Source organism: Hirundo rustica, chromosome 3 (assembly GCF_015227805.2).
Source record: "Hirundo rustica isolate bHirRus1 chromosome 3, bHirRus1.pri.v3, whole genome shotgun sequence".
In the NCBI taxonomy this organism is placed as follows: Eukaryota; Metazoa; Chordata; class Aves; order Passeriformes; family Hirundinidae; genus Hirundo; species Hirundo rustica.
In genome coordinates this window covers 93,059,982-93,084,025 of record NC_053452.1, presented here as the reverse complement: position 1 = coordinate 93,084,025, position 24,044 = coordinate 93,059,982, and the positions used below count along the sequence as shown (strand labels likewise).

The window sequence follows — 24,044 nt, the reverse complement described above, 5'->3', positions numbered from 1 at the left end:
TTTTACTGTTCTCTTTTTAAAATGTGGTGTGTACGCATCAGGGGTAGAAATACAACTAACAAAGTCCAACTCTGAAAATGTGGATGGTCTGCCTGTACTTAACAGCTCTTTGAGTTTTTGGCCTGGATGAAGGGAAGAGGATGGCCACCTTCTACACAGAGTTATACTTAGCTGCTATTATATGTTACCTCACCCTGATGAAGTTAGATAAATGATGTTTTGTTTAGTGACTTTTTGTTATTTTGTGTTTAGATGAAAAATTCAATTCTATAGATGTTAATGATTTGGTCCTTTTTACTTGCCAAAGTAATTACTTTATTTCATTCGGTTTTCTTGTGGACTTTCTGAAGTAATTCTGCATCATACAATAATGTAGTAAATGGATGATGTTTAAAGTATCGTTGTTCATCATATTTCTTCAGATTTTCTTTTTTTTTTTTTTTTTAATGTCTGTCATTCAAAAGTTAGAAGAGCAAAGCTATGGCTTTTTAAGGTAGAACATTACAATATTAGTAATATCTAGTTCATTTTCTTTGGCATTTAAAATAAAATCTCATGACCTTAAATACTTTGACAGACGGTCCTAACTGTATTGCACAACATTAAAAACAGTTTAAGCACAGTGTGTTTTGTGAATTGGATGCAGGCAGCTTGCCAAGGTAACTATACTGTAACTACTTGGATTTAAATTCTATTATGTTGATTTTAGCAAAGATCATAAGTAATTGCAAGAATATGTGGTAATGTTTTTATAAAACAGATTTTTTAAAAGGATGTGCTGAACTGGTGTTGCTGCATGTTTATCATGCACTGTAGTGTTTCTGAATAATGGATTATGGACTTTATTGATTTAGATACTTACTCATATTGTACTTAAGCTCTTAAGAGTTCACTGATAGCATGTGAAATAGGAGTAGCTTATTCTACATTTGCACTTCACGGATTGTCACTGACCATAGTCATCACCAGAACTGGCCATGGATTAAAAAAAAATCAGCAGTTAATAGTTAGCATAGATACCTAACTTAATAATTTGTCTAGATGATTCAATTAGCACTCAATTTTCCCTTTTTCTCCCTCACAGTAATAGTTTGGTGAAGGGGAAGATGAGTTGGGCAGGAAGGGAATGACAGTGTTTTAGAATATGTTTGGGAATTTGGCTCAGCAAGAGTTGTGTTGAGTGTCATGTCCACACTAATATCATTGCTGACACAGCACGAGAATATTCAGTGCTTCATTTACAGAGTAAACATTTTGAAACATAACATAATTAGCTGTTTGATGTAACAGTTCACAAGCTAAGAAAACACTACCACTATGTTATGCTTCAAAATATTTACATGATCCATATAACATTTTGCATAGACAGTTATCACTATTGCCAGTAAGGCATGGAACAATGGCTTCAGAGGGAGTGCTGATAAACAGCCTTTTATCTTTGCATTCAGACAAGGAGATTATTAACAAATATTAAGAAATCAAAATAGTGATTTATACTGAAATTTTCAACTCGTAAGAATGTTAGAGTGGTGTAGAAATTAGCATTATCTTACAGTGTTTGCTGGATATTTTCATAATTTTCGATCAAAGTATGTTTTACCCAGCAAGGGAGTTCAGTACAAAATCAGGACGTAGCATATGATCTTTTGAATTGATTTTGCAAGCAGAAAGGTATCAAAAGTAATACCACAATGCTTTGGTTTAGAAAAATTTCCTGTTCACCCACCAGGAACCAGTGGATTCACCAATGGATGGTTCTTTAAAAATTGATTGAAGAGTAAGCCAATGAAAAATAGGCTAGACATTAAAAACTACAATTTTATTCTGATACTTCTCTGTGAGAGAGATACACATAGAAAAATAGTGAAAAATTTTACATAGCATCCTTTTTTTTCTAGAAGCCCTTTCAAGTAAATGTGGAAGAGCTATGTTCAGGTCAGGAAAAGGTTTTGGGCTTATTTGTTTGCTTATTTTAATTTTGGAAGTCATTGTATATTAAAATTCTGGAAAGACAACCAGGTTTATACTTCTGAGCCCAGTGTGGTTTTATGTTCTTAAGTATGCTCTAAGTAGAAGTCATCATCTGAAGTAAACATGGATATGTTGCTAAGACACGTGTAGTGATGTCAAACCTGATGTTCTTGTGTCCATGACATACCGATCTCTGTGGCTTGGCCTGGAAAAGTTCAAGACAAAAGTTGATTTCTGTCACTCTGAGTTTGTCAGTAGCCAAGTCAATTGTAACAGGTTGTTTGCAGGGAAGCACAGAAGTTTTCCTCCTGGGTTTTGGTTCTCAGTGCCGTATTTTCCCCCATTGCTGCTAAGTTTTCTGCTGGGATAGTGAATAGGCTAGGATTCAGTATGCTCACTAAATTGGTTTGTCCTTGGGAAGTAAAATGCTGGATGAGCATTAGGTATGCTTAAAATTCTCTGTGATTATCTGTAAAATCTGTTTCTGATACAAAATTTCAGGAGGTGATGCTCTGTGTCTTTAGTATTTCTCAGATAATTTGCTCTTTTTTTTAACCTCAGTTGGACACACATAAACAGTAAAAGAAGTGCTGTTTCATCACTCATGAGCCATGTTGAAACCATCACTGCTTCTAGTGAGGATTTATGAAAAAGGCCCTCTTACTGAGCAGTCTTCCTATTGTTAATGTCCGTTAGGATTTCTATTTCATCTTCTACATGTGTTCAGTAGAGCATAAACAGTGAGTACACATGCACACTCTCTCAACTGAGAATTGAGATTGAAAATAAACCTCTTGTGATTTTGAATGGAGATGCTGACATTCCTGGGTGTGATGTTGCTTTTGTGAATGTAGTCCCGTTTACTTTCAAACACTGTAATTATTTTTTACTTTTTTCCCCTCTAGGACTTGCTATATTAAAGCATGTGCTGACTCCACGGGTGAAAGCAACTCATGTAGCCATTGACACAATGAAAGACTATCTGGATGCAGTGTATGATGTGACTGTGGCTTATGAAGGTACTGTGGACCACAAAGGGCAAAGAAAAGTGGCACCATCTATGACAGGTGAGTTGAGGCCTATGAGACATGTTGTAGCCATATGCTTGTTCATACACAGAACCAACTTCAGGTGCTTTTGAATGCTCTGAAGATAATCTCCACAGCACTTCAGCCATCCTAGGGCCCTCTAGTAGGGCATTGTTCTAGTCACCAGGCTTTACAGGAGTTACCTCTGACACTCCTGCCCTCTGCTTCCCTATTCCAGTTCTAAATACAAGTGCCCTTTGCAGTCAAAGGGAACTTGGAGCCAGAGGCAGCAGATTCCATTTACCTTCATGTTTCTTCTAGCACTTAAATTTTCTCTCTCTTCCTTTTCTGTGCTACATATCTGTACATGTACAAATGTACATCTAATTGCTGAAGTGCATGCATTTTAAAGGGAAAATGCATAGCAGTAGTATTTTACTAACAATTTTTCAAATTGCTGCACACAGCCAATAGTCTTACAAACACTCAACAGTATTTTATGGAAGTGGGTTTCTTTTGCTGTAGTATTTTAAACCATCTACAAGACCTTAAGAAAATTTGATAGATTGATTTTACATTCCTTGAGTAATCTATCCAGAAAACATGTTCTGGAGTTTCAGATGGGGAAAACTCAGGGACTGAGAGCTTCAAGGTTTCCTGTTTATTATGCTTGGTGGTGGACTGATAATGTATCCTCAAGTAAATAATTTGCCTGCACTGTTACTGGAGTGCCAGATATCATCTTTCTTTTCCATTTGTAGTTGCTGTGTTACTCAACTAAAATTACTGTGTATCTGTGCCTGTCTGTTGCTCGTTGGCTCCAAGAGGCACTTTTGAGTCTTTTGCACTACTGATACCAAGTGGGAAAAAACAGCTACAGTAGTTCCACAGAGCTCTCCAGAGTTTGGGGCAAGGGATCGGTGTCTACTGAGGGGCTTGCGGGGAGCTTATCTAACTCTCTGCTCCTCAGCTCACCCAGTGTCACTGGACCTTGTTCCTTGTGCTGCTAAATATAGTTTGTAGTGCAGCTGTTTCCATGTCACTTCATTAGCAGGTGTAATCCCTTGAGTCACATGCAGTGCTTCCCAGGTGCTAGTTGATTAGAAGTTCTGGAATTGTCTATTTTTACATTTTCACCCTGTTGAAAATTCTTTTGGATAGGTGAGAAACCAAACTGTCAACACTATATATTAACACTTGTATTGTACTATAATGTCTTACGATGGTTTTGTTTTATGTACATTTTGTTCCTAATGTTTTATAATTTAAAGGGTTTTTATTTTTTAAATGCCTTTTTACCCTTTTACAATACCTTTGGAGACTGAGCAGCCTCTTTCTTGTCCCATCAACCAACCCTTTCTAAGAACCCCTTCAAAACAAATAGGATTGTGTCTCCTTCCCTGCAGCATATCTTGTTTCATGACTTAATTATGAGGCAGTTTCAGCCATTCTCATGCTGAACTTCTCACTGCCTAATGGTTAATTAAACTATTAAAATGTCATTACCTAATGATAAGATGGCAAATGTTCAAATTCCTTACAAGACCTCTTCACCTATTGAACCTTATGGTTTGTGTGAAGCGTGATATAATTATGGAAGGAGAAACAACAAGCTGAATTTCCCTGTTGGTGTCAAGCAGGAATCAGATGCTTTGGGGTGGCCGCTCCACATCCAGCATTTTGGAGCCTCCATGGCAGTAGTCCAGGTGTATCTTTCAGCCAGGCTTACTGTTAGGGCTGGGGTAATTACTGTCTCAGCCTTGGGGTAAAACTAAGGGAGTAATCCAGACTGAAGTGCAGCCAACCAGCTGTTACCCCTTACAGAGCAGATAAATGATATATCCATGACAGATCAACATTGCATTCCATGCTATTGTAGCAGTCACATGTATTCCATATAATTTAAATTATGTAGATTAAGAACACTTTCTGAATTACAGTGTGGAACATAATTGTCATTCTTTTAGGCTCTCCAGACAAAAAGTGACAGACAAAAAATTTCTGTTCTAAGCGATGAAGATCATTTCACCATTTGTTATGCAGAAATCTAACAACTGGTCTGTCAGGAATATAACAAGAATTGAATTAAGCATACTTATACATTTGACATTTTTTAGCATTATTTCTCTTTCACAGTGCTAAAATGAATTATGCACACATGAAAAGGACATCTTACTTTGTATGAACTTTTCATATTTGTGTCAGTGCTTGTTGAGAATTTTGGTTTTCATTCTCATCGGAATAAAATGTCAGTGCAATCCTGGTAATTTTTAAAAGATAAGGTTGACATGTCTTTTTCAATCTAGCACCACTGATTGAAATTTATTGCATGGAAAACAAACTTCTGATAAACACAACTTTACTTGTGGACTTTATTTCCCATACTATGGGAAACATTTCCCATGTGAATGAAATGTGAATTCCACACAGATACAGTATTTCTTGAAATGCATTTTGCTTTCAGTTCTATAAATCTCAATTCCTCAGAAGAACCTGTGCCATGGGAAAAACCCATACTTACCTGGGACATCATCAGCTCTTGGCTCTTGTCTTCAGTAGTAAACAAAGTGGGTTAAAAAGAACGTTTTAGTGACTGTGAGGAGTACTAGCACACTTTGAGAAACTGTGTTAGCAAAATGTGAATGGAAGAAAAATTCTGAAGAAAAAGTGAATTGCTTTTTAGATTTTGTAGTATGCAACTTTTAGTCTAAATAGTCTTTCTTAGCAAAATTCAATTTTTAATTTTTTTTTCAAGTCCAGCAGTCTTAAATATACTGTTGACTTGCTCAACAGGATTAAAACACAGCATACTATGTTAGCAGCTGGAAAATAGACATAAAATAAGAACAATGAATGCCAGACATACCTGATATAACATGGTGCCATTTTAGAGCAGGCAAATTATTATAGTATGTACTTTCAAATGTGTTGAGCTTTTTGTCACTACTTATGCATGTTTATATTTTTTGACACTTTTCAGTGGCAAGTTGTTTTAGAAGACATCAGGTTTGATTAGACTTTGACAGTGACTAAGGTTAGATTATGTTTACACAGAGATGTTGCTTTCTGCTGTTGCATCACATCCAGTTGTAACCAATGGATGGATTTTTTTTCCTACCATTTATTCATTCCCTTTATTACAAGTTTGGATCTTGGTACATCTCCAGTGGAAGTTTATTTGGCACATGGCAATCTTTCTAAAGAATAGCAATTTCCCACAGGTTTTTCCCCCTTTCTACTCCTGAAGGTGGCTTACCCAGATCAGTAATGACAGAACATCATGCTTGGGAAGGACCACGCTGCTAGGCAGTGTTTATTGTGGTCATTAGAATAAGATGCAAATAATCATATGGGCTCTGTGGCACAGCTGAAGGACATCTCAGGTACTGAAGTCTGGAAGAACTATTTAGAAGGGAAAAGGAGGAGGAGAAACTTGTGCTGAATATGTTGATACTGTTTTACTACACTGTCACCAAGTGAAAAGCAGAAATAAGTTTGGGAAGAAAGGATGAGAACGTAGTTTTCCCCCTTCTGAATAAATGTGCTAAGTGTTCACATCCAGCTTTGTCTGGTGTTAAAGGGCAGGTCTCATGGGATATGGGAACTGTTATCGTTCTTGCACCTGAAAGAGCATTATGTATACATCTACATCTTTATTATTCTGCCTGAAGGCTTTAGCATAACCAGATGGTATTTATCTGGCCATTGTAGATGAAAGAGTGTGTGAAATAGCAGCATGTGACAATGATAAACACTGAATAAAAATAGCAAGTACATATAGACTCTTGTCTTAAAGAAGTCACAGGAATTCTTGAGAGTTATTGACTCTGCTGTATATTAGTTCCAGAACAAACACTTTGAAAGCCTGTGTATGTGTGCATTTCTGAAAATCTGTACATCACTTTGATCAACATAATTTGCGGAGGTCAGACTGGCCTAACTTCCCTCGGGGAAAATACACTCTTCCAAAAGCTTGCACTTTTGTTCGGACCCAGTTAGACAGGGAAGTGCAAGAGTATAGAAAAGAAACTGGATCAATAGAACACAGTCTTTGTCTGGACTGTGGCCCAAATTTGTTCACATCCATTGTCTCTCAAGGTCCAAAGAATGATAACAAGAACATGGTTACAGATGTGTTGAAAGTATTAAGAAGCTAAATTATTAAGCCGATAAACATTAACAGAAGTATAAAACACTCCAAAGTAAGTTTTATAGTTACAAAATTACTAATAATCTCTTCAGATCTCTGCTAGCTGTCATCTTCTATTGCATTAAAGAATATTGAAGAGTAAATGTCATTTATTTTAGAGTAACCTAAGAAAGGATGTAGATTAGACCTCAGGCTGGACGTTAGCACTGGTGAAATTTGTATCATGTAGGATAGCTCTTAAGCATATACAGTAAGCTTCACATCAAAAACTTGTCACTCTGCATCTGTTCAGGTAGAGTTAAATATCTTTTGTATTTCAATATGTAAAATTTACATTGAGGTGTTTGGAAGAATTTTGATAACAGCACTAGCTGGCAACAGTTCTGTGGGGATTGGACTAGATGATCTCCAGAGGCCCCTTCAAACCCTAAGAATTCTGTGATTCTGTGATATTCTGTAAGACATTTTTCTTTTCAAGGAAAACCCTAGTTTTATTTTGTGCAAAATGTTAAAATAAAACTTTTTTAATAACATGATTTCACCAGGTACCACAAAGTAAGCTATCATGCAGTTTTAACTGAATGCATTTTCACTTGCCCTCCGTAGGACTAGAACTATCATTTTAGACCCCCTGTAATTCCCTATTAGAAGTAGTTTGAGTAACATAAAAACCTGTCAGTTAATTTGGGCGTGACGTATGTGTAGTGGCACTTTCAACACAGATGTGGGCATATGTATCAATATTCTGCAGATAAGGACAGTCTGGGTAAATGCAAGGTATTTTCATATGCAAGAATTAAACGTTGTACTTCTGTTCAAAAACTGCATGTCAACGAAGAGCAGCATCAGTTTACGGGAGTGTATGAAAGTCTTGATGTAGTTCATCAGAGAAAATGAAGGTCAGTCTGAGCATGAGTAGCACCTCTGCTTCTTTATCCATCTGGAAACAAGCACACAAAGATGTCAACTGCTTTTGGAATTCCTGTAGCTCAGTTTCTTGTCTCCACCATCAGCCTGTCTTGGGTGCCTAAGGAAGAATGCAAGATTCAGGCAACCATAAATGTGTCTAACTTCTCCCGAATCACAGACACCTGGGGGCACTGTATCTGTGCGCTCACATCCCCTTGGTGGGGGTAATGACCCTTTGCAGCTCCTTCAGAGCCCTAGGCATGTGTTCCTGTGATTGTAAACCAGATTACTATGTATCTCAGTAATTCCCAAACAGCTCTTACTGAAGGTAAGCATCTGTAGTGCATCTGTATCTTCCCTTTGGGAATTTGTGATCTGAAAACACGTGGTCACCAGGAAACCTATTCTGCACAGGAGACCCTTGAAAATACACTTAAGATTCATAAAATTACCCTGCACCCTGGAACTCATGCATATCTGAGAGGAAGCATTCCACTCCCCAAGCAGCCATTTATTTACAAAGGCTCAAGGAACTCCTGATCTTTATGCAAAAGTGTATCTAAACCCTGAGGATAACAAAAACAACTTTAGCTTTTTCACACTGTCAGGTTTGGCCAAAAATATGTTGCTGCTTTGAGAGTCTGTGTTTATTTTTGGAGGTTTTGTGCATAACAGACTTTTTATTCTACTCTGTGGTGCTGTTCTCTGTTTATAAAAACAGACTGACTGAAAGAAATGCAAAAACATCAGTACTAGCAGTACTGGCACAGTTCCTAACAAATCCTGGGTTTTTGCTATAGAGAACATAGTTTTGAACTGGTCCATTCCTTTCTTTTGTTGCCTTTTTTTCTTAATTGAATAGTTTGAATTTTATTTTTTTTTTCCACTTCTGAAACTTTAAAAACATTCCAGGGAAGACACAGGTATCTCCTGAATTTCTCATTTTCAGTTACCAGTGGTGGGATACCCTTTAGATGTAATCCACAGACCTAGCCTGATCCAGGTTCTGTTCCTAGCAGCCTGTTGATAAAACTGTTATGCTTTGGTAGGAAACCTCCTGCTAACTCACTAACTCAGCCAACGTACAATATTCACATATTGTTACAGAGTAGTACAAAGGTCAGAGTGCATCTATTAGAATAACAGATTAAAGCCACTCAAAGACTGCTTCAGTGAGCTTAATTGCAAGTACTGTAGGTCTTCATCAGAGACCATCTTGGAACAGCATGACAACTTACAATGACACTATCCTGCTCTCCATTGCTAATATCAGTATAGTGAATTATAGACCATTTTCTAATAATAATAATTTTAAAAGATTTTTTGGATCTCAGCATCTTCAGGAAGATGATTTGTGGAGCTATAATTCTTATCTGCCATCTTCAGGACTTATTTATTTATTTATTTATTTATTTATTTATTTATTTATTTATTTTAAGCTCTTGTATCCTTCCTTCTACGTCCCTTCTCCAAACTAAAAATTTGGCCTTTTTAATGTCTTTTTGTTAGTAATGGAGGTTCCTCCTTAAATGTTTTAATTGGTCTTTTCTGTCTCCTTCTCTGAGCCCACTACATCCTCCTTCAGATGCAGACTGGAAGTGCACATGGTGTTTAAAATGTGGATTCATAATCTTTATCTGTAGAGTAACTCTCTTTGCCTTGTTCTTGATGTTCTTCCTCAAGCTGCCCAGTATTTGAGGGATTTGGGGCTGCTGCTGAGAGGATAGTTTTAGGGAAGGGTCAGCAACTCCCAGATTGTAACCACCAAGTTAAGCATCATGTAATCAGGGTTTGTTATTTTTTTTCCCCGTGTTTGTTTACACTGAAGCTTGGCTGCCACATTTTCGCCGTTTGTTCAGCTTTAAAGGCTTTTTGAAATTCAGCCAACATTTGACTATCCAAAAGAGCTCAGGGTCTTCAGTAAGAGATGTGAAAAACTAGAGCATTCACAGTTTGCTCCCTTCTTCAACTCATCAATCATGAGACAGAGTAAAACCAGTCCTGGCATCAATCCTCAGAGGACCCCAGTTGCCAAGTCCTTTGCATCCCTAAGTCCTTCCATTTGCTTCCTGTCCTTTAAGCAGCTTTTGGTCTATAAAACATCATTTCCTCTAATTCTGTGGCAGCTTAATTTCTTTAATAGCCTTCAGTGTGGAACCCTGTGGAACCCAGGCTTTATGAAAATTCAAAAATATCATGTCCAGTGAATCCCCTTTATCTGCCTGGTCCTTGACACTGTTGTAGAAATCCAGCAAGTTAATAGAACAGGATTTCCCTTCACAAAATCCACACCAAATCTTTTTCAACAGACTGCAATTATCTGTGTGCTCGGTGATTTTATTACAGGCCTGTTAGCTTACCCAGTGATGTAAGAATCTGATCTGTATTTCTGTATTTCTCAGCATCATCTCTAAAGTCCTCCTTTGTAGAAGGGAAACTCCCCATTTTTCTGGCACAATGGCTGTTTGCAATGATTACAAATAGGTTACACATATTTGTTTTCTTATTCCACGTTTGAGAGCTTCTGGATGAATGCTGTCTGGTCTTAGTGGCTTCCTGACATCTGACTTGTTTATTTATATTTAGTCTAATATTTTCTGTCTGTTTACTTATTGATCTAGTTCCTTTGAATGATCTGGTACAAAGAACACGGTGGGTGTAGGAATCAAACATTTTCAACAAGAAATATGATATATGAGCTTCTCTTGCAAAAAGCTTCTCTTGACCGTGAATGCTGCTCTTCACACTTTTGTCATCCAGCAATCCTACCAGTGGTTTATCAAGTTTACTGCTTTTAATATACTGAAAAAAAGTTAAAATAGAGCACCCTTTCCATTTTTCAGGTCCATTTTTAGTCCACTTAAGTTTATGTTTACGTTTGGCATGAGCAGTTTTGTGGCTTTTGCTTAGTTGGACAAACTTTCCATTCCTCAAAGAGGAGAAGATAGGAGTATCATGGTAGCCTCCTTGATTTTTCCATTAAAGTCATAGATCCGTTTTTCAGATCCACACAGACTTTTTCTTTTGCGGTGCCATGCATGTTTTATGCAAGCTTCTATTAAAAGTTTTTCTGGGGTTTGGTACTTGGTGAGTTTTTTATAGCTTCTAGATTGTCTTCTTTTGGACTGTATATTTTAGGGTGTTTTGACACTTTGCCTTCCCTCCTATTGTGTACTTCCTTTAATTCATAGAATCATTAAAGTTGGAAAAGACTTCCAAGGTCATGAAGTCCAACCTTCAACCAAACACCACCCACACCCACTAAACCTTATCACAAAGTGCCACATCTGCTTATTTTTTGAACACTTCCAGGGATTACAACTTCACCACTTCCCTGGGCAAGCCTGTTCCAAAGCATGACCACTCTCTCAGTGAAGAAAGTACTCCTAATATGCATCCAGCCTGAACTTCCTGTGATGCGACTTGAGGCCATTTCCCTTGTCCTGTCACTAGTTGCCTGGGAGAAGAGGCCAATGCCAAAGTATTCTGCATTTCTGTGCTGGATTATTTCTCTGCAACACTAAAACTAATTTTATTGTGGTTGCAGAGCAAGACCACGCCAGGAACAGCATCTTTTCTTGTGGGTTTTCTTACTTACTCGTTCTTCCAGGAAATATCTTTTTTTCCCCCTCTGTTTTTGTCCGGTTGGTTGAGTCATCTTGGTTTGGGTTTGTTTGGGATTTTTTCCCCCCTGCTCATCCTGCTGAAGTATCAATGCAGTTCAATAAAGGTAGCTGGAATCTTACACTCCTGCTGTTAGTCCTGAACTTACGGGTCTCAGTCTGGCTTCACAATTTCTGGTCACTATCATTAAGCTTACTTGGAAGTAATTTAATTATTTATATTATATATATTCTAGTTGAGTCTGGATTTTCTATCCACAAGGAGTTTATTGTGCTTTTGTCTCCTTATTGTATAAAGCTATTATACTTTATATAAACTTTCATGCACGGTACCCTCACTTGTACATCCTCTTCTGTCATTTCTGGGAGTCTGGTAACGTTGCCCACTCCTGCAAGCCCACCAGGATGCCTGCATTACAGGAAGGAGTGGTCTCTTGATGCCAGTAATTCTTGTAATGTTTTCAGTTTTAGGCTCCTCATGTTGGTACAGAGGCACTTCTGAACCTTGCTCTCACAATGAATTTTAGCTACATCCACCTCATGTTACATCTATCTGAACAAGCTGCTTTTTCTTTCAGTCTTGCCTAACTGCCAGTTGAAACACCCTCTAATTTTTCAGTTTTCATGGCCAGCATCCCATTTCTCACTTCAAAGCATCTCCCATGTCCTGATCCCTGTGTGCATGTAAGTCCTTGCACAAGGGATTGGCAGTATTCCTAAGAGCTCTATTCCTCAAGTGCAGGCTTGTTTCCTGGCTGTGAGCTTCAGTCTGGACTGCACAGCATCCCTTCAGGCTTCCTTACATCCCCAGTACTCACAGGTACTGGTGCTGCTCCTCCACTGCTGCCCGGGACAAGTCCTGCGATCAACCTCCGCTGGCCCGGGATGTTTGCTTTCCTGTCTAGTGCTGCTTTGCTCTACTGCTGCTTTATTTTGTTAGAGCAAGTCGTGAAATAGTTTCCTGTCAGCTCAGCTTGGGATGATGGAAAGCATGAAGCTGGGAAACAACACAGCACTTAAATTTATGTTTGTTTTGCTGTTTGATTGTTAATTTGGTGTACAAAGTAAATGGAAGTGGAGAGACAGGATTTCTTTCTTTGAAGAGCAGATAGTTTACAAACTGCTTTGGTAGCTGAACACTGAAGTCTAGACTAATGCAAGTTTAAGAAGTGGAGAAAGAATCTACAGTTCAGAGGAATGTCTCTGCTGTCATGGTTTTACCTGTAAAACTATATAAACAGCTACACACCACGTTCTCTTACTGAAGAGACGTATTTTTTACACATTTGACATACTAGTTATTTAGAATAAACACACATTATTCAGATGTAATTTTCCTGTGATACCACTATCAATTTATCACAAACATTACAATAATCTTTAAACACAGGAGAGATTTGGGGGCTCTTTAAGTGGACAAAACTAAGTCAGGCCTCAGTGTGTCCGTTCTTAATTTTGAAGGACTTTGGCAACAGTTACATTGCAGTAGAAGAGCCAATGTAGGAGGTTGAAATCTGAGCTACTTTATTGCTGTCATATTTAAAGTGCATATAAAAATAGACTTCATTAGTAATTGAAAACTGGAATATCTTTTTAAGTGTAACACTGCTGTCACAACTTTCATAAGGGACAAGGCAAGTAATTGGAGTGGTAGAAGAATTTACGTGGTTCAGAAGGGGAAGGTGGTCTGAGGACAGTTGTTTGTCCCTTCTCAGTTACAGATATGTCGGTGTTTCAGAGCTTCTCTCCTCCCTCTGTTTCCCTGGTAATGCTGGTAATTCCAAAGAGAATTAATTGGCTTTTGAAGCTGAGGAGAACTGGTAGAATTTGGCAGGAACCGTAAATACTGGTTTGCATTTAAAAATTCTGTGGATTCAGTTCCTTTCCTGGAGGCTCTTGCACCTCATTTGTTAATCCCAGTGCTGCAGTGATTCCTCCTCTGAAGCCCTGTGTTAATGTGAATCCTGTCCCACCGAAGGAGGGGTACAGTGTCACAGCTCAAGAACAAAAAATGCTCAATCCACTTTATTATTTTCAATTCCTTCCTTCTTCTGTGCTTGGTCACTGGAAGCATTATAAACATTCTGTGCTTGTATCTGTTATTTAGCTAGATAGAAAGTTTTATTAGGAGATTATCTCCCACACGAAAATCAGTCCATTTGGCTCCCACACAAGTTGTTAGTGTTCATTTAACCCAAATTGTACAGTGTTCTTGAATGCTGTCCCCAACATAATGTTTGCTTGTATGCATGATTTGCATTTCTGTTTTGTCTCTTAAAGGCAAGTTCAGGCTTACTTGTTCCTGCTGTTAATTATAACAAATTCTGGCAAGTTTAGGAATCTGAAAAGCCTGTCAGATGTTGGCCTTAAGGGCTAGTGTCCCTGAAGTTGGATGTAATTTTCACATAATAAATGGCTTCAATAAGATTTTGTTTCTTAGCTTAATTACATAAGTCCTTTGGGAGTTAAGCTAATGTGAAATTAAGGGTCATGGGACCACCACAAACCTTTGGAGGTTATGGTAATAAAATCCAGCTGTTTCTTCTCACAATCAACCTCCAATATCTCATCCTTATCCAATGGTGTTCTTATGTGATTGCTGTGACACTGTAGATTGGGGGGAGAAAAGTTGAGTTAATTGCATTAAACACTGACACGAATTGGGTAATTAAATATTAGTAGGATTACCTGACTTGGTTGACTGCAGATGTCCTGAATACCATGCTTTGGATAAAAGGTCTTTGAATCGATGTGTGGGAATCATGACCTTCCCCAGGATAGCACCTGAAGTAGCAGATCACACAGCGCTGAGTGAGGCTGAGCCAAGTCAAACTCAAAAGGGAGGGTGAAGTTATTGGGGGAACGACTGGGATTCACAAAGGTGGGAAATAATGACAAAGTTTAGGATCTTCACATATGGGAATTCAGTTTAGAGTAGTTGAAGAAGACCAAGGTGGGAAGTGGTAAGAATCAGCTTGCATTGGAACTTGGGCCTAAGGTGGAAAGCCAGCAGCAACATTCTGATATTTGAGGAGGGAATTTTGTTGTCTAAGTAAAATTGTATAATTACTACACTTCAGCTTTGGTGGGGGAAGGTGTTTCTTTTGAAATACTTCTGTCTTGAGTTTTGATTGGTTTATAGTTTTCCTTAATAATTTATAACTGAGTTATAAGTAACATCAGTAAAGACTTGTTTGGCTATGCAGAACAGCCCATGTGCTATGAAGAAAAAGAAACATACACTTTACAATGCACAGAATGTTTTAACGATCTCTTAAAGCTGGATCTTCAGCTCTAACTGAATATGCATACCATAGATGCTTTTTATAGGAGTCTAGTACAGAAAAAGACCAGATCATCTGGCTTCCAGGCATTTACTTTCTAGATACAGTTTTGCATATTGTTAGAATGATCCACTTAATAGGTAATGCCACTCAGAAGAGGATTTGTACATCATGAACATTATAAGCATTTAAGACATGGATAATACATCTGTCATTTTAAGATATTAATAGTACACTTTTAGATGCTCATATAGTCAATAACCTTCATGTAGTGGCCTGGATAGTATCCTTAGAGAAACAGCCCTGCAAAATCCTTTCTTCACATTAAAACAAGAGGAAAAAAAAAAAAATCTTTTAGATAACACTGATTTCTTTGTGGTTGTTAAAAGCATTGCACATGAACTCAAAGAAAATGTCTACATGTACCATCATTCTGGACTCCGAGTCCTTAACTTGCCATCTTATATACTTAACTGCCATCTAATAGCTGTAGCTAGGAGAAGGTTCTATCAGAAACCTCTTGGCAACAGCTGTGTTTGCTGCTCCATGGCCAAGAGATGGACTCATGCCTGGATGAAGCCCTCATCCAGCTCTCCAGCTGATGGTGTGTGGCCATGTTGCTCTTTTTACACTGTGGTTCAGTGAAGGGCACTGTGCATGATGTCCAGACAGAACCACACACAGCACCTTACAGATTTCTGTATCCAAGCACTGAAGACCTTAAGGATCTCTTTATCTCCTCTCCTCCCCTCCCCTTCTGCAAGCACACACACAGATATTTGCATGAACAGGCTTTTAAAATTCTTTAAGGCAATTTTTAGTATGTGATAAGGACTGTTTTAATAGCAGAGTCCCTACAAATCAATAATCCTGTAAAGATGAAAAACCAATAGGGGGATATCTGCTTTGGCAGACAACAGTAAAAATGTACATGCTGTAACAATTTATTTGCACATTCATTCCTCCAGATACCCCTTACAGTTACGGGTCAAAGTCTTCCATGTATCTGCACTGCTGTTTGAAAAATGTCAACAACCTAAAGGGACCACCCAGCCTGTGTTACATTTGTTGCCTGTATGTATTGTAGGAAGGCACTTCTGGTCCCTTTTCAAAATAGGATGACTATCCAAATTTCTGAGGGCTTCTATTCTCACATCATGCAAATCTCTGTCCAGGGATACTGTGGTTACTCCAGTACCCCTTGCTACTGATAAATGCAGATGGTTACCAATACACTCTACGCAGGATTTCACATTTACAACATATTACAGTGATCATGCCCAATATTTTTACCACTTTTTAGTTGTAAGAAATCCCAGAAGACCATTAGAGTAATGAAGTTTTGTTTGTCCTTAATGTTTGCTTGGAAAGTTTGTCTAGGGACAAATTGAGGAAATGGGGCGGGGGAGGAGAGCGGGGGGGGCAGTTTGCAACAGGGCTGTCTCGAGCTCTGTGAGACAGAAGAAAAATGAAGGGATACAAAATGGAAAGCATTCTGTTCTGAGTCTTCTGCCCTATTACACTTTCTAATTACAGGTTATTTGCTTAAACTGAGCATACTATCTTCTGGAGATACTTTGGGAAATCACTGTAATTCCATTTTGTCATCCATCAGCAAACAAAATTTATATTTTATAAAGGACAAGAGGATTACTAACTTTAAACAAAATTACAGGATGGATAACTTTATGACATCAAAGTTACTGCAGCTGACACTATTGAATGAGTAGAGTGCTGCTGAGGTAAAGGGTAATGTTTTCAAGCATGGCCTTTTACTCTTAGCAAGATTCATTTTAGGACAGTTCTTCCATGTTGTACATGACAGTGGTCCACCATTTCAAGTGTGTAAGCCAGATGGTTTCTAAGTTCAGTTACATGCTCAGGATCTGAACATAAGGAGGGAAGGGTTTTGAGCTGAAGTTAGGCTTCCAAGGCACTTACAGTCAGATTTTTTTGGTGTTTTTGTAACTCAGTGTTTTTGTAACTCAGTTGTGTTGTTTTGCTCTTTTCTTAGAGTTTCTTTGTAAGGAATGCCCAAGAGTTCATATTTTCATTGACCGAATTGAACTGAAGGACATTCCTGAAGAGCAGATGTATATGAGAAGGTGGCTTCATGAACGTTTTGAAATAAAGGATAAGTGAGTAGAAAGATGTATAACCTTCTGTTTCACGAGTCTGTCTTATTTCTTTTATATTAACAAAAAAACCCCATGATTTCTGTGTTACCAGCAGTGCCAGCTGTAGGGCTTTCTGAAGAGGGGTGATGTTGGTACTCCTATTAATGTAATGTAATGTAATATAATATAACATATAATATAGTATAATATAAACATGTGGTTAAACCTTTTGCTCAGGAGGTTGGGATTCCTCGGATTCTTACCTTCTTTAGATGGAAGAGGTGTGAGTCCATGTTCCAGGCAAGACTCATACTAATCTGAATATTCTCCATTCATCTTCTCGGTTAAGTCCTGGGTAGGAATGTAAGAAGCCTGTGGTAGGCAAGCAAGAAAAAGCAGTGTAATTCTGCCCATGTAATCAGTGTTAAGTTGGAATGATAGAGGGGCAGGTCTTGTTCTAATCTCTTCTGCCAAAATTGTTTACACATCTTTCATCCAGACAGCAACTGGATGAAAACACAATTAACCCCAAAATTCCTACCTTCACTGGGGAAATGAGGTGAAGTAGAAGTTTCATTAGTTCATTTTTGAATTGTGGCCGAAGTAATTTGCCTGGCTTCCTCCAGCATCCCCAGATAAGGTCCCTAGTGAGTATATTCAGCAGATCCTGGGGGACCTTGTTCTCCAGAAGGACTCTGTGCCTAAATCTAGGATTTAAGTATTGTTTGAGAGATGATGGTTTAATTTGCCAGATCTGAAGTCCTGCTTAAGGGAGCTGAATCTGTTTACTTTCTACATCCTTGAATACTTTGAGTGAAACAGAAATTTCCCTGGTTCTTCAGTTCTGTTCTGTGTTATTATTGTTCTGCCAGTCTCACACTCCATGTGAGAAGTAAAAAATGTGTTCATTTCTCCTGAGAACTTTGAATTCATATAGAAGTTAACGTGACTATCTGTAAACATGGCACTGTTATTAAAGTGTCTTAGACATTTAAGATCAGTAAAAAGTTTTCCTTTTCTTTACTTTTGAAAGATAAAATGTCTGAATTTAATTTAAATAGATAAGGAGATGATACATAAAATAAAAGGCTATCCAGTGTCTGTACCTTTAGTTATCTAGTACACAACTGAATCATCCATGTGTCATTGTAAGCTCCTGTTCACTGGAACATCTTTCCTGGGATAAAAGTAGTCTGTCAAGCAAATTTAGAGGTACTTAAAACCTCAGAATTTCCAGACCCATTTATTACTGTTTTTTAAAACTAGGAGGAAAAAAATTACTGCTAAGCCAGTGATGTAGCATCTTACTCTTGCATGTTCATCTTCCAATATATTCAGTGTCTTTGAGTATATTCAGTGAGCCTTTGTTATTTGAGTTTACTTTATGAAGATACTTCTTCCTCCTCCTTTGGTGCTCAGTGTATTGTTTTGTCCTACAATATTGGCCAGTGCTCTGGGCTTTTCTGTTAAGTGCTGAATGAAAAGAATTCTTGTCAACTTTATATTCACTGTTGCAGTTGGTCCACAAGGAAAATATGGCCTTAATGCTTACAACGGTTCAGGTTGAGTATTTTGATATTCATCACATTAATAAGGTGCACACATTGTTTGAACTTGTTACAGAGGAGCTGCTACGTGTTATGAGATCATTTGTTAAAAATGTTTGGTTAGAAGCAGTTACTGGATAAAAATAAGGTTGTTTAAAATGTCTTAAGCTATTATCTGACTTTGACCATCTCCTTTTTCTCTGCTTATAGGTTACTAATAGAATTTTATGATGCAAAGGATTCTAAAAGAAGAAATAAGTTCCCTGGGAAAAGTGTTCATTCCAAACTAAGCCTCAAGAAAACTTTGCCATCATTGCTGTTTTTAGGTGGCCTGACTGCTAGTATGCTTCTGACAGAATCTGGAAGGAAACTCTATGTAAAAACATGGATATATGGAACTTTAATTGGCTGCCTGTGGGTTAGCATTAAACCATAAGCAGATGTTAGTCTCCAATCAGTGAAATGTGCAGTCTTTTCTTGCACATTGCACCAAATTTTTTCCTGACTTTATAGAAAAAAAGTGTAAATAAAGCCTTATTGATCGAATATTGGAAATAATAGATTTTGTGACTTAAGCCTCTGTGTGGTTGGTCTGGGGAAAATAAATGTAGATTTTCAAATTTGCTACTGATTTTTGCTGGAATAATGACAGATAAACCAAGTCATATGATAAATTGCTTTCCCCATGAACTAACATCGATCTCTCTGCAGATTTGAGGAAGTATGAGTTATGCATAAGGGTATCTTATGTGGACCTGTGAATGTATTTACAGAGATTAATTTAGGGTATATATTTATTCTTCTGATATTCATGTTGAATTTTTGTTACTCTTTGGTGCATTAAAGCAGCTCAGTTGCGTCTATCCCAGCTGTATCGCAACTAAAATCAAAATTTCTTTTTCTTTTCTTTTTTTTTTTTCTTTTTTTTTTAATTTTGCTCTTCAGTTTTCACTAAATACTGTGTTCTTTAAAAGGGACTGTGTAAGCTGGCAAATCATGAGATGTTACCAGAAGCAGAATAAAATGTTCCTGAGAACTATTGTTCATGGGGAAGAAGCTCTGTTTATCTAGTGCATGATTTTTGATTATATTGCAGTATTAGGTGATTATTTTACATATGCAAAACATTAAATTGTACCAAGCAAACAGCTTATTTTGCGCACCTGATATTTGTGCATAAAAGGAATGTGTGCAGTGTAAGGAAATGTGAAGTTTTTGTTTCTGGCCAGAACCCTTGTAGCCTCCCTTGTGTCTGCATTACTCCTCGCATCGCGAGTATTCAGCTGAGCTCACACTCTTCCATGTCTATGTGCCATAAGGAGAAGTTTGCTGTTACCTCACGATTTTCTGGAAGCAAACCTTGTCATTTGGGAAGTGCACAGAATCACTCTAACTTCAGGAGCAGTAATGAGGAACCTTCAGGTGTTCCTGCTAAATCTAGAGTGTGTGCCTTTCCCACTAACCTGATTTAGCCTGGTGTTTCATAGGCTGGCAGTCATCTCTGTGCAGTAGTATCCCACTAGATTATGAGTCATTCTAGGCCATACAGATTGCACTTAGGTTGAAGTTACGGGGTTGATGTGTATGATTTGCACAGTAGATAATAGCCACCAAAATGCATATCCTATCAGTAGTTCACCTGCTTGAAAATACACTTTAAAAAGCAAAATCAACAAACCCTGTGAAAGTCTGTGATTCCCAAGGCTGGTATATTTGTTGGGGAAAGCCATTTCCTGATTCAAGGGAACAGTCTATATGTATAGCAATGGGGTAAAAAAGAAGATATATTTTATCTTCTTTCATTAAAGAATTGGACTCCCTGTATCAAAATTTTAAAAAACTAGAGAATATTTTTATATCACACTTGCAAGCTTTAAATGTGCATCTCTTTCTAGCTTCAGTATGATATGTCTTGCTTTATAGTCCATAGTGAGTTAAACATCTCTTGAAATTGTATCTCAGTTTTTCAGATTCCACCATTGCCAGTTAATTAAAGGTTTTACCATGTGGGGTTGTTTTGTTTTGTTTTTTTAACAGCGTTACAGAGGAATTACAGTTCCACCTTAAAATCATTCAGTAAAACTTTCAGTTTGCAGTTCTGTGTCCTTCCATAATGGATTTTGTCACTGAAGTTATTTATATCGGTGATTGATTCAGGATATGTTGATGAACCATTTTAAAAACAATGACTGGGAACAATGTTGAAAAACAGTATTGTTATGAGGCTGTGAAAAAAAAAAAAAAAAAAAAAAAAAAAAAAAAAAAAAAAAAAAAGAAGCCATTTTATGTAACAGCCAAATGTGCTTACATGTAGTTCTTCCTATTCTCAGCTGACTGTTACCAGTGGGTATACCAGAAGGCAGTGTTCCTATGTTAGTGGGAGTTTTTCAGTCGTGGAATGAAATTTTACTCTGACATGACTAAATTTCTTTGTAACAGCTAAGAATAACATTTAATTATACATCAAAAATAAATGCAAACTGCTTAATTCATTTGTAGGAAAATAACTGTTTTGGAGAGCCTAATTACATGAAATATTGGATCTCTTTGCTGTTAAAGTACCAGGAATATAATTGACACAGTGCAGCAAACAACCCGAATGTTTATTTTGAACCTTATTCTCTATATTAATCCTTTTTTTTCCTTGCCTTTAATTTATAAAGTTTTGAAACTGTAATTTGCTGATGTATTTGGCATTGGGAGTATCATATGCTATTTCTAAATATGCACTGATATTAACTTGAAATATTTCTTCATTAAAATAAGAGCCAGTGCTCATTCAACTTTTCTGTCCTGTCTGCTTGTTCAATTTTTTCTGCACTTTCATGTTTGTAATTTGGAACTGTTTAAACAAAGGCTACGAGTGTGGTTTTAAGTCCCCGATGGAAGGACTTGCGTGAAAGCAGTCAGCTGAAAGAAAACAATTTTGTCTTTTTTTCCCACGCAGCCAGAAATGTGTTGGAATTGATCTGTGCTTGTTCCAATGCAACACCCCACCAGGTCAGTCGAATTGCAATAGCTTTTCACCCTTGAGCACCTACACCATTTGTTGCTCTGTGTAGGACCAGCTGTTTTCCAGGAATTGGCCTCAGTAGCAATAGGCCTTGGCCTGACAGCACTGGCAGAGTGTGGACAGACCCAGGGGCAAGGAGGTACTGCAAATACCTGAAGCATCTCTTGGTAGCAATGCCACCAAAGTTCTAGTGATGTGTTAAATCTCAGGAGGACCTTTATGTTCAAAAACTGCCTTTGCCAGCTTTATCAGTGCCTCTGATAAGGATTGTTTCCCTCCCACGAGTACCACTGTATGCACAAGATGTGTGTAAAACTTGCAAGACCACCAGTAAATGCTAGTTCTACAATGATGACATCCTTGTGTTTACTTTTGGTGAAGGAATTCAGCTGATCAAGCATTAACTTACTTGACGGAGAACACAAAAAGTGAAGTGACAAAACACTGCGTGATACTGGAGCAAAGAAACGACTGAGGGGGACACGAGGGGCTCCATCCAGATGCAGTCCTTTGCTAACTCCTCTGAAGCATTTTACTGTAATACTTGGGCTTTTTCTCCTTTCAATCAAATGTAGCATACCTGTAAAACTTCTTTTAGTACTTAAAAGTTGCCCCCTGATTGTTTCGGTATTTTAGCATGCAGAGAATTTATGTACTTCAAGGGAGAGAGAAATAACTATTTTGTGTTGGGATACTTAAGAGGACCATGAGCAGGTTTGGGATTTTTGGCTTAGTGTTAAAAGTGAAAAAAGATACTTTTCCTGTCACCATCTCCAAATAAAGTAACACTTAATGAGAGAAATTTCAAGCATGCAGTAGAAAACCAGCTAGCCAGAAAGTAGAAAAGTAGAAAACCAGCTCTTGCCAGGTTCAAGATCTTGGCACCTGCTTTATAAATGCTTTTCCATTCTAAATATGGAAACCAGAGTTTGGTCCTAACCTGCAGTTCTAGGTCATTTTAGCAGAGTGGCTCTGGTGGCAGAGCTTGGAGCAAACACAGTGGAGTTTCTCTTGTCCTCATTTTCATGTTCTTGCCTGTCTCATCAGTGTGGAGCTCTGTGGTCCCAGTAAAGTGTGCTGTGCAATTTGCTGAGCATTAGACAAAAGAAGAAATTGTTACTTTCTTTTGTATAATGGCAAAAGTCACACAGGTAAAACACAGCATGTCCAGAGAAGGAAAAGCAACCATAATCTGAAGCAAATATTAGAAACATCAGCTTCATCAGGCATGACCACATCTGACTTATTCCAGGGAAAATTTGTTTTCTATGAGGACCGGTTTCCCTGTCAGCATGGTGAATATTTCTCCCACCTGTCCAGTTTCAGTTCCAGATCTGCAGCCTTATCCTAGGCTGACTGCACTCTCTTTTTTCTAATGAATTCTTCAGCACTTTTCAGACTGATGCAAATCTTGGGTTTACTTCATTCTTCTGGAACCAAAGAATTTCCCTACTTGTTTTCAGCCTGATAAACTGCTGACAGACCACTGCCACCCGCCTCCTTCTAATATGTTCTCCTTTAGAGGACTGGTATTTGGTGGGTAGATGCCAGAGGGAAGGCAGGGGTCTGCTGCTGGTGGGCTGGAAGGAGGCTTTGCTGTTGAAAGCGGAAGTGTTGATCTCTGAGCTACTTGGACTAGTGGAACGTGTCCCTGCCCATGGCAGGTGGCTTGGAACTAGATAGTCTTTAAGGTGCCTTCCAACCAAATTACTCTGTGAAGTCTATATTGGACATCCAAGATGGAGCTCCCTCCCTCCTGCCTGTGCCAGAGCCTGCTCCTTCACTGACTGGCACTTGAAATGGCTTTAAGTAAAGGCAAAGGCCAGATACTCCTCTGAAAAACAGTGACTTGTTCCTGGGTCATATTTGTGATGTGAAAGCTCCATTAGTTAGGCTTGTACAAACTATTCCACAGCCTTTTATCTTCTGTGGGAACTCAGTTTTCGAAGGACATTTTGATGCTTTTGTTTGTATTCCCTGTGTGACTAATTCGAACCAGAGCCATTTCAACCTGTTTGACTGACAGGCCCAGAGAACCTACAGAGGATGCAGATGTTCAGGGGCAGAAGTTGCTGCCAGTTTTCTGGCTGTGCAGTGACAGAGCTGATGGTCAGAACTGCCATGCTCCCCACAAAACCTCTGCAGAAAACAGGCCCCTCAAATCCCAGTCCCACCATCACAGCCTGTGAGAGGCATCACCATAGGCTGCCAGTACAAACACTTTCAGAGTGGTAGGTCCTAAAAAACACTTGGCTTGTTTGCAAAGTATCCAGGATATGGGTGGTGTTCTCTCCGTAGGGTGAGTTGGGCATCATTGGTGCTCTGAAGCATGGATGAGCTACGAGTTGCAGAGTTATGCCTACTTTAGGGCATCAAAGGCCACTCACTGGGATGAGAAGTAG

At 38.3% G+C, this 24,044-nt stretch overlaps 1 protein-coding gene across 1 annotated transcript in view; it reads left to right on the top strand.

Annotated features, from left to right (window-relative positions):
• Window positions 1-21,418, top strand: part of AGPAT5 (1-acylglycerol-3-phosphate O-acyltransferase 5) — a 55,360-nt gene extending 33,942 nt beyond the window's left edge. Inside the window, exons 6-8 of the mRNA XM_040059605.1 lie at window positions 2,877-3,038; window positions 16,980-17,103; window positions 18,840-21,418. Coding sequence (XP_039915539.1) covers window positions 2,877-3,038; window positions 16,980-17,103; window positions 18,840-19,065 — 512 coding nt within the window. The 3' untranslated portion in view covers window positions 19,066-21,418. The remainder of the gene's footprint in view (window positions 1-2,876; window positions 3,039-16,979; window positions 17,104-18,839) is intronic.
• Window positions 21,419-24,044: the final 2,626 nt, after the last annotated feature.